The following is an 11,979-nucleotide window of genomic DNA, read 5'->3' on the forward strand; positions in this document are numbered from 1 at the left end:
ATATATATCATACATATATACATTACAATCCATACAAAAAGGGAGAAAAATAAGGGTGGGGGAGAGGGAAAGGGAAAAGGGGCAAAGAGAGAGGGGAGAAACAAGAAAACAAACAAAAGACCATAAATATCTACATAATGGCCATCAGAGGCATCTGGATTAAGGGAAGAGACCAAAACGCACAATACACGCCATGCTCAGAGTCCGCACATTGTGGACAATGCCTCCAAGTAATAAGACTATTGGGGTCCAGAGAGCCATAAGATAACAATACTAGTACACAGGGGCGGACTGACCATTGAGTCACTCGGGCACTGCCCGAGGGCCCATTGTCACTAGGGGCCCCCATCAGGGTTGCCAGGCTCAGTAAAACCAGGGACAGTATGTAAAAATATATGGGCCAGATTCTCGTACAGCGGTGTATCTTTGCGCGGGCGTAACGTATCCGATTTACGTTACGCCTCCGCAACTTAGACGGGCAAGTGCTGTATTCTCAAAGCACTTGCTCCGTAAGTTGCGGCGGCGTAGCGTAAATCGGCCGGTGTAAGCCCGCCTAATTCAAATTTGGTACAGGGGGGCGTGTGTTATGTAAAATAGCCATGACCCGACGTGATTGATGTTTTTCACGAACGGCACATGCGCCTTCTGTGGAATTTCCCAGTGTGCATTGCTCCAAATACGCCGCAAGGACGTCAGTGGTTTCGACGTGAACGTAAATGACATCCAGCCCCATTCACGGACTACTTACACAAACAACGTATATTTTTTAAATTTCATCGCGGGAATGACGGCCATACTTAACATTGGTGCACCGCATATACGCCTCGTATAGCAGAGGTAACTTTACGCCGGGAAAAGCCTAACGTAAACGGCGTAAATGTACTGCGTCCGCCGGGCGTACGTTCGTGAATTTGCGTATCTAGCTGATTTACATATTTCAAAGCGTAAATCAGCGTACACGCCCCTAGCGGCCAGCGTAAATATGCAGTTACGATCCGACGGCGTAAGAGACTTACGCCGGTCAGATCTAATAGAAATCTATGCCTAACTGATTCTATGAATCAGGTGCATAGATACGACGGCACAACTCAGAGATACGACGGCGTATCTGGAGATACGCCATCGTATCTCCTCTGAGAATCTGGCCCTATGTTTTTCTTACATCTGTCCCTGATATGTCTGAAACCAACATGCTTCTGATGTGAAAATCCCGAGATTTTAGTTGCCCCGCCTTTGCACTGCCTCCTGGCGTAGTGGCCATCTGTAAGCCCAGAGGCCCCATAATCTTCTGTTGCCCGGGGGCCCCATGAGTTGTCAGTCCGCCCCTGCTAATACAAATATGCCAACCTTGACAGACAGTAATTGTCCGATTCTGCGTTACCATAAAATGATGAGATATAATTTGGTAACGCAGTATCAGACAAATACTGTCTGTCAAGGTTGGCATATTTTACTATTACTGGATACCTGCAGTTTACATAGATGTAGTAGTATTGTTATCTTATGGCTCTCTGGATTTATCCTTTCAGGGATGACCCCAATAGCCTTACTACTTGCAGGCATTGTCCATGAAGTACGGACTCTGAGCATGGCGTGTATTGTGCGTTTTGGTCTCCCCCCACACCTATGTCTGTAGTTGACTGTTTAACGCCCAATTGATACTTTTCTCCTTTTTTACTATATAATTAGGGTTGGCACTCCAGGACATATCTTTTTGGTTTGATATGGGTGGGTCTTGACTACATGTCTATGAACCCAAATTACCTCACTATATACATTCACTCTGCATTATTTGTCCTACTATAGATCTATCCATTTTGTAATTGCTCCTGATAAATGGAAACGAAACGTGTAGAGCCCCAGCCTTATGCTACATCATCGCTATCATGTGATTTTGAGATTGGATAATATGGATTTTTTATTATCAATCATTATTACCATAACATTATTATGTTCACTATGAATTGCAACATTTTGCTATATATTTATGTATCTATTACCATTATGATGTGAATCATGTTGTCATTAGTGTGACCACATGTCCCGGATTGCCCGGGCCAGTCCCGCATTTTGCAGGTCTGTCCCGGGCACATTCTTTCCAGGACAATACAGTGTCCTGGAATGAAACTGACACAGCCACCCCCGGGCCAATCTGATGCCCCCAAAAAAGGCCTCCACATCACTGCTTTACTCACTGACAGTACTTGTCCTGGCCGGGAAAGCCTGGAGGAGCACAATCCTGCCCCCTGCTTGTGATTGGAGAAATCATAAATCCTGCCTCTTGCGTCCAATCACTGTTCTGTGATTCGTTACAGCACAAGCTGATTTTAGGGAAGGGAGGTGTCCCTGAATGGTAGTTTGGAAATGTGGTCATCCTAGTTCTCACTATGTACAATAAATTGTTAAAGTGGTTGTAAACCCACTTTTTTCACTTTTGCCTACAGGTAAGCCTATAATAAGGGTTACCTGTGGGTATATAGAATATCTCCTAAACCTGTGCGGTTTAGGAGATATTCCCCTCGCAATGCGCCGCTGATTGCAGCGGCGCATGAGCAGGGGGGATCCTCTGCTGAAGGGCCGGCCCCGCCGACCCATGCCGGAAAGGAAATCTCCTGCGCGCATGCGCGGGAGTGACGTCATCGCCGCTCCAGCCAATCACAGCGCTGGAGCGGCGATACCCAGGAGACACGCTTGGCTCGGCTCGGTGTGGACCAGGTAAGTTCCCTACCTCGTTCCGAGGTAAGTATTTCATAATGAGCTAATATGCGGTGCATACTAGTTCATTATGGCTTTTTCCTTGCAGGTGTACAAAAAAAAAAAATGATATGCGGGTTTACAACCGCTTTAAGGTGCTACCATTGTTTATCATGTTATCTTCTTATTCTATGTATATTTGTCTGGAATCAACAAACATGTGATTGCATACTTATCCTCTTAGCTGTGCTTCATACAAAGTCCCAACCAACATATACATTGTATTGTATTGTATACATGTACATATACATATACATATACATATACATCTTTAATACATATAATAGGGATGGAGGCAGATGAACCACTTATTGCCTCATACAAAGTCCCAACCCTTTTTCCCCCTTCCTTATTGTGTAAATTACCTTATTTACAACGCCGCTGGGCACTCACGTGACCCGCCAGAGATCTTCTCCTCTCCATCCGGTTGACGTCAGCGGGGATCTCGACCCCTGCAGTATTCGGAACAGGAAGGAAGAGCTCCGGCGAGTCACATGAGCGCCCGGCGGCGCTGTAAAAAAGGTAGAGACACACTGCACATTATACACCGTATTTATCGGCGTATACCGCGCACTTTTTTGCCCTGAAAATCAGGGCAAAATCGTGGGTGCGCGATATACGCCGATACCCGCTTTCCCGCGCCGAGTTCGAATACTGCGCCGGCATATACCGAGCGCAGTACACTCGGGTATAGTCGGGCAGTCTCGGCTCCTCCCGCGCTCACGTCCTGGACGTACAGGACGTGAGCGCGACAGTAGCCGAGCCTGCTCGAGTGTACTGCGCTCGGTATATGCCGGCGCAGTATTCAAACTCGGCGCGGGAAAGCGGGAAATGAGCGGGGAGGACGCCGCAGAAGGACGCCGGACCCGACGAAGAGGACACTCGAAGCCGCAGACGGACGCCGGACCCGACGAGGCCGCCGATGGACGCCGCGCAAGACACCAAAACTGTAAGTACAAAAATCTTTTTTCCACAGGAATTTCGGGGCAACTTTAGGGGTGCGCGCTATACGCGGGAGCGCGCTATACCCCAATAAATACGGTAATCTTTTTACAGAAAAGATTACATAATTTTACAATGACTTTAACCAAGGTTTTGGGATTACAGAAATTCAGAATGCTATGTAAACAAGGTATAGTTCCGTTCTGACAGGGGGGTAAGAGATCGATTCCGTGTTCCTGCAAAGCAGGGAGTCAAATCCATCTCTTTCCCTAGTAAAAGCAGCACACATAGTAAACACAAACACTGGCTAGGCACACATTTAACTCTTTGATTGCCCTAGATATTTAACCTTTTCCCAGACATTAGTACAGTGACAGTGTAAATTTTTAGCAATGATCGCTATATTAGTGTCTTTTTTTTTTCAACATTTTTGGTCTTTTTGTATTTGTTTAGCAAAAAATAAAAACCCCAGAGGTGATTAAAGCGGTAGTTCACCCTCCTTTCCATCATTAGACCATTAAATTCGGCATCGTAGCGCGAGCTACGGTATGCCGGTCTTAAATTTTTAATCCCCGTACTCACTGTGCTATCGATGATTGAAGAATCCGACTCCCGCGGGGAATGGGCGTGCCTATGGAGAGGGAGGATGATTGACGGCCGGCTCTGGCACGTCACGCTCCCCGAAGACAGCCGGAGTAGGTCTCGGCTCTTCACGGCGCCTGCGCACAGGCTATGCGCAGGCGCCGTGAATAGCCAAGCCTATTTCGGCTATTTCCGGAGAAGCGTGACGTGCCAGGGCCGGCCGTCAATCACCTTCTCTCACCATAGGAACGCCCATTCCCCGGATTCTTCAATCATCGATAGCACAGTGAGTACGGGCATAAAAAATGTAAGACCGGCATACCGTAGCTCGCGCTACGATGCCGAATTTAATGGTCTAATAAAAAAAAACTTTTTTTTTTTTTTTAACAGGGTGAACCCCCGCTTTAAATACCACCAAAAGAAAGCTCTATTTGTGGGAACAAAATGATAAAAATTCTGTTTGTCGTATAGTGGTACAGCATGTTACTGTATGTAAACAGTAACATTACCAGCCCACAGCGCAACCACCAGTTTAGGAATTTATATCCAGATTATAGGGAATTAAGAGGGCAAAGCACAGGATTTGTATATTCAGTAGATCCGAGGAACTGTGTTTAATGCTGCTGCCTGAAATTACAATAAACTGTTATCATTAATTTTTTTTTATCCCCAAAAGTTTTGGGTGTTTAATGTGTCTATGACTATGAACCTTTTACCTTGGACCAGTGCATAGATCCCAACTATCCCGGATTACGAGGGACTGTCCCTGATTTGGAACACAGTCCCCCTGTCCCTCATTCCTCCTCATTTTGGTCTGATTTATATAGTTGTACAGTATATAAAATGCACTACTTCTGTTTCCCAGTGCTAAACCTTCCATACAATTGAAAGCCAATATAACGGAATAGTATTAGCAAAAAAAAAAACACTTGTGGGTTTAACTAATTTTTATCTATATACCACCCACCCCCCATCATTTTTTTTTTTGGTAGGGGAGTGGATCTTGGGTGGGAGTTCCCACACTTTTTTCCCCAGGACTTGACCCCTGATCAGAACTGTGGGCCAAATCCTCAGCCAGGCGGCGTAACTTAACTTTTTCCATTTAAGTTACACCGCCGCAAATTTCCCAAGTTAGTGCCCGATCCACAAATTTGCAGGAATTTGCAGCGTTGTAACTTAAATTCCGCCGGCACAAGGCGTTCCTCTTCAAATGGGGGTGATTCCCATTTAAATGAGGCGCGCTCCCGCGCCGGCCGTACTGCGCATGCTCGTGACGTAATTTCCCCGACGTGCATAGCGCGAAATTACGTTACGCCGAGCTTTGTGGATTGCGACGGGTCAATAAAGTTGCGTCGGGAAAAAAAAAAGATACAGCGCGGAAAAAAAATTCAAAACAAAAAAAAAAACGCGTCGCTGGACAGAAGGGTCTGCTTTTACATGGTGTACTAACTTTACACTTTGTAAAAGCAGCCCTAAAGTTACGATTGCAAACTAAAACTTACGGAGAAAAAACGAGGCTGAAAAGCTTTGTGGATCTCCGTTAGTGCTAATTTGCATACCCGAGGCGGCATTTCGACGCGAAATGCCCCCAGCGGCGGATCCGGTACTGCATCCTAAGATCCGGCAGTGTAAGTCTCTTACACATGCCGGATCTTCTCCCTATCTTTTGGAAACTGATTCTGTGGATCAGTTCCAAAGATAGAAACAGGGATACGACGGCGTATCAGTAGATACGCCGTTGTATCTCTTTTAAGGATTTGGCCCTGTATCCCTAGATCAAATAGGATGTTGTCAAAGGCTGGAACTGTCAGGACAAATTACCAGAAATGAGGTCCATCACCGCAATGGAACCCTGTTGATGGAGGTCAGAATTTTTTTTGGTAATAATATTTTTTCAGTCCTAGAACTCTGCTGGTTAAACTCATTTTAATAGAGCCAGAACATTATTAATTGAACCCGAGTCATATAACATGAACCAGAACCAGTTACCATAATCCAGAACCAAAGTCATGCTATGAAAGCTTGCAACTTGTAACCGGAGGACAGAACAATACCAACAAAGCCAATTTAAATTAGGATAGAACATTGCTACCAAAGATTAGACCGACATCAGAAAACCCAATGCTGTATCATGCAATCTGGTACCATGTTACCAAAGTCCAGAAAGACATCACAGAACCCAAAGCTATATCATGCAATCTAGAACCGTGTTACCCAAGACCAGAAATACATCACAGAACCCAAAAGCCATATTATGCAATCTATGACCGTATTACCAATGACTAGAAAGACATTACAAAGCTCAAAGTCATATTTAAAGGAACCCCAAATGGGACAGGGGTTAACGCCGTTAAAGATACTCCATTCCGAACCTGAGACAGCTTATCGACACTCCACAATCCGGCGAACACAATTTATACGGATTTCCCCCCAGAAACGAGACACATGGCTCTGTTCTCTGGTTCAAAACGAATAGACAATCTTTATTGTGGAGGGAAGCTTCTTGTATACACCAAAAAGAATACTGCAGTAATCAAATGGACAATGACACACTCCACCCACAACATCATACAATGGTTCCTAACGAGCCCCCCTCAATACACATCTTTTAGTCAGACATTCTGACTCCAACTCTGACATAATCTACATGAGCTAATTACCTAATCATTTACCCAGACAAGGTGACTCCGAGATATGACCTTTCAAGATAGACACCTGCTATACAATACACATTCCTTTGGTAGACATAATTTACATGAGCTAATTAACTACAGCTGACAAGTCAGACATTTAGACTGTGCTAACTCACAACACACATCTATCATCAATATAACTTTCACACAATACAGTGTCAATTAGGATAAGGCCTAGTACACACGAGAGGATTTATCCGCGGAAACGGTCCTCCGGACCGTTTCCGCGGATAAATCCTCTGGCGGATTTTGATCTCATGGTTGTACTAACCATGAGATCAAAATCCCCGCGGAATTCCGTCCGCGGTGACGCGTCGCCGCAATGATGACGCGGCGACGTGCGCGACGCTGTCATATAAGGACTTCCACGCATGCGTCGAATCATTACGACGCATGCGGGGGATGGATTCGGACGGATTGATCCGGTGAGTCTGTACAGACCAGCGGATCAATCCGTTGGACTGGATTCCAGCGGATCGATTTCTTAGCATGTTAAGAGATTTTGATCCGCTGGAAATCCATCCCCGGGGGAAAAAATCAGCGGAAAAATATCCGCTGGATTGTACACACCAGGGGATCTATCCACTGAAACCGGTCCGCGGATCAATTTCAGCGGATCGATCCTCTCGTGTGTACGGGGCCTTACACAATGAAAGGTTCTTAGGAGCCATACTATGGTTCATTTACATCACAGTAGCAGACGATATTAACCCCTAACAGCCTATGTTCCCACATTGAATGAGCCACTCTTTCAATTGACCTGTTGGGTTCAGAATCAACAAACAGTAATATTTCAAGATATTCTAAATGTCCATTATGTTCTGGCTCATACTTTGTACGAGCTTCTGGGTCCCACGGGCCCTCCCGTTACACCATATCATACAATCTAGGAGTGTGTTACCATATGCCTGAATGACATCACAAAACCCAAAGCCATAGCATGCAATCTAGAACCTTGATACCAAAGATTACATTGACAACATTGGCATCATAAAACCCAAAGCCAGATTACATTGACATCACAAAACACACAGCCATATGGAATCAAGAACATAGGGCCAGATTCACAGAATAAGTACGCCGGAGTATCTGCTGATACTCCGGCGTACTTTCAAATTTGCCGCGTCGTATCTTAATTTGTAATTAACAAACAAAGATACGACGGCATTTGGCTAAAATCCGACAGGCGTACGGCTTCGTACGCCTTCGGATCTTAGGATGCCATACTTCGGCCGCCGCTGGGTGGAGATCGCGTCGGTTTACGCGTCGGGTATGCTAATTAGCTGTTTACGGCGATCCACGAAGGTACGCGCGTTCGTTACGTCATCGCTAGTCGTCTTTTCGCGTCACAAAGTTACGGCTGCTATTGAGGTGGTGTAACAATAGACAGCCTATGTTAAAGTATGGCCGTCGTTCCCCCGCTGAATTTCAATTTTTTTTTTTTTGTGTAAGTCGTCCGAGAATACGAAAGTACGTTACGCGCGTCGCCATTCAAAACATTACATCGGGGCGACGTCATTTCGCGCAAAGCACGGCGGGAAATTGCAAAACGGAGCATGCGCAGTACGTTCGGCGCGGGAACGCGCCTAATTTAAATGGTACACGCCTCATTTGAATTGGGCGGGCTTGCGCCGGACGGCTTTACGTTACACCGCCGTAAGTTTACACGCAAGTACTTGGTGAATCAGGCACTTGCGCTGAAAACTAGCGGCGGTGTAACGTAAAGACGATACGTTACGCCGCCGCAGATATCTGTGAATCTGGCCCAATGTTACCAAAGACCAGAATGATATCACAAAATGCAAAGAACCACGTTACTAAGATTACTTTGACATCACAAAAATCATATCATGCAATCTAGAACCTTGTTACCAAAGACGAGAATAACATCACAAAATCTAAATCATATCATGCAATCTAGAACCTTGTCACCAAAGACCAGAGGAACATCACAAAACCAAAGTCATATCATGCAATCTAGAACCTTGCTACCAAAGACCAGAGGAACATCACAAAACCAAAGTCATATCATGTAATCTAGAAACTTGTTAACAAAGACCAGAATAACATCACAAAACTAAAGTCTCATCATGCAATCTAGAACCTTCTTACCAAAAGACCAGAATGACATCAGAAAAGCCCAAAGCCATGAAACGCAATCTAGAACCATGTTACTAAACATCAGAATGACATCACAGAACCCAAAGCCACATTATGCAATCTAGAATCACGTTACCAAAGAGCAGAATGACATCACTTAAACCACAGTCATATCATGCAATCTAGAACATTGATACCAAAGATTACATTGCCAACATTGGCATCATAAAACGCAACACCATATTATGCAATCCAGAACCACATTACCAAAGACCAGAATGGCATCACAAAACCCAAACCCATATCATGCTATCTAGAACCTTGTTACTGAAGAATACATTGACATCACAAAACACAAAGCCATATTATGCACTCAAGAACAATGTTACCAAAGACCAGAATGATATCACAAAATGCAAAGACCTTTTGTTCAATGTAGAACCACGTTACCAAGATTACTTTGACATCACAAAAACAAAACTCATATCATGTAATAATCTAGAACCTTGTTACCAAAGACCAGAATAACATCACAAAACCAAAGTCATATCATGCAATCTAGAACCTTCTAACCAAAGACCAGAATGACATCAGAAAATCCCAAAGCCATGAAACGCAATCTAGAACCATGTTACTAAACATTAGAATGACATCACAGAACCCAAAGCCACATTATGCAATCTAGAATCACGTTACCAAAAGAGGAGAATGACATCACGTAACTCAAAGTCATATCGTGCAATCTAGAACCTTGTGATCAAAGACCATATTGTCATCATAAAACTCAAAACCATATCATTCAATATAGGAAGCATGTTATCAGAGACCAACGTTAACCTCACAAAACCCAAAGCCATATCATGCAATTTGGAACCTTGGGCCAGATTCACCAAAGAGATACGACGGCGTTTCTCCTGATACGCCGTCGTATCTCTGTTTCTATCTATGCGACTGATTCATAGAATCAGTTACGCATAGATATCCCTTAGATCCGACAGGTGTAATTGTTTTACACTGTCAGATCTTAGGATGCAGTACCGCGGCCGCCGCTGGGGGGAGTTTGCGTCGTAAACCAGCGTCGGGTATGCAAATTAGGAGTTACGGCGATCCCCAACGTTTTTTCGCGTTCGCTACGTCGCCGCTAGTCTAGTTTCCCGTCGCAAAGTTTGTCGTTTTTTTTTGGTGCCTTAACTTTACACAGCAATCGTATTGCTGTGTAAAGTATGGCCGTCGTTCCCGCGTCGAAATTTAAAATTTAACGTCGTTTGCGTAAGCCGTCCGGGAATACGGAAGTACGCTACGCGCGTCGCCGTTCAAAAAAATGACGCCACGGCGTGCAAAGCACGGCGGGAGTTAAGAAACGGAGCATGCGCAGCAGGTCCGGCGCGGGAGCGCGCCTAATTTAAATGGCACACGCCCATTTAAATTGGCCCGCCTTGCGCCGGCGTAGGTTTTCATTGCAAGTGCTCTGTGAATCAGGCACTTGCGATGAAAACTTGCGGCGGTGTAACGTATCTACGATACGTTACGCCGCCGCTCACCTACGTGAATCTGGCCCCTTGTTACCAAAACCACATTGATATGACCAGCCCCAAAGCCATATCATGCCGTCTAGAACCATGTTACCAAAGGCCGGTGCCACATTATCAGGGGCAGAACATAATTCTAAGGCTGAAATCATATAAAAAAGCTCCAAACCATAAAACCATGCCACCATATTAAAAAACAAAAAAAAAAAAAAACGCTTGTTTTACTAAAGACCTAAATCATATCACAAGAGCCATACCATGCTAGAACCTTAGTACCAAAGGCCAGAACCACCACACTATCAGAACCAGAAGCTTTGGTACTAGGCCAAAATCATATCACCAAAGGCCAGAGTCATGCAGCCACAAATGGAGGCATATTTCTTGAGGCACAATCGTGTAAACACAAGTCTGTTGCCAGCATTCAGACCTTAGTTACAAGAAGCCAGAACCCCATTATCCGGACTAGCAGTTTATTATTACATCTAGAACTATTGTTACCTCAGGCCATAACAATATTATCCTTAGCAGTATTCTGGTAATGGATCTGAAATTGTATTACCTAAGGCCTGAGCCATGTTTTCTTTTTTGCTAGCTAGCCGGCCAAGCTGGGAGTTGTGGTTCCTCCATGGATGGAAGACCTGCGCTTATTTCTTGGTATGTGTCTATTATATATCAATAGATCTGCATATAGAAGAGACATTTCATCAGAGGTTCTTACCATCAGAATGGCTTGCATGCAGACCCCTTGTGAAGCAGTCACCTTCTTCCTCTCCATCATTCTGCTGTGTGCCTTGAAATTCACCCCAAAGCACCGTCCTCGTCTCCTCTTCCTCCAGCCGCCCATCTCCAGCGACGTCTCCGATTCCCAGTAAAGAGTCGTCCGCCACAGACGACACAGCAACCGGGTCTTCGGCGTCTGATGCCATAGTGTGTCCAACAATCGTCTTTGTGTTTTTTTTTTGTTTTGTTATTTTACATGGGGTCTTTTGTGACCCCCAACAACGTCCTCATTCGTTCCGGCTCAGCTGATATCCCTCAAAGCGAGCAGCTGAGCTTACGCCGCATTCAGCTTCCTCCCCCCTCCTTCCATTTTTTTTTTATTCTGCGCTCCCCCTGCCGCTCTTTGCCTCTCCGAGGAGAAAAGCTGTTTTCTCACATTCTCACAAAAGCAGCAGCACTGCCACCTAGCAACTCGGCCAATTAAATTCATTATCCGTGTGCAGGAGTGGCGTGCACAGCTACACGCCGCCCGTCTCTACACACTCACACACAGGCGCTGTCATTAAACATTGATGCATAGACATTTTACGCAGCAACTTTATTACCAATCGTCCCTTTGACAATTAAATCGTCCTTCAACGCAAATGGGGTTTAGAGTA

The 11,979-nt window shown here is 45.0% G+C and overlaps 1 protein-coding gene across 1 annotated transcript in view; it reads right to left on the reverse strand.

Moving 5' to 3' along the window:
- The window catches only part of LOC120913302, a 32,374-nt gene extending 20,596 nt beyond the window's left edge, over nucleotides 1-11,778 (reverse strand). Inside the window, exon 1 of the mRNA XM_040323164.1 lies at nucleotides 11,319-11,778. Within this exon, the coding sequence (XP_040179098.1) occupies nucleotides 11,319-11,526 (208 nt within the window). The 5' untranslated portion in view covers nucleotides 11,527-11,778. The remainder of the gene's footprint in view (nucleotides 1-11,318) is intronic.
- Nucleotides 11,779-11,979: the final 201 nt, after the last annotated feature.

The sequence above is a fragment of the Rana temporaria genome, chromosome 9 (assembly GCF_905171775.1).
Source record: "Rana temporaria chromosome 9, aRanTem1.1, whole genome shotgun sequence".
Taxonomy (NCBI): Eukaryota; Metazoa; Chordata; class Amphibia; order Anura; family Ranidae; genus Rana; species Rana temporaria.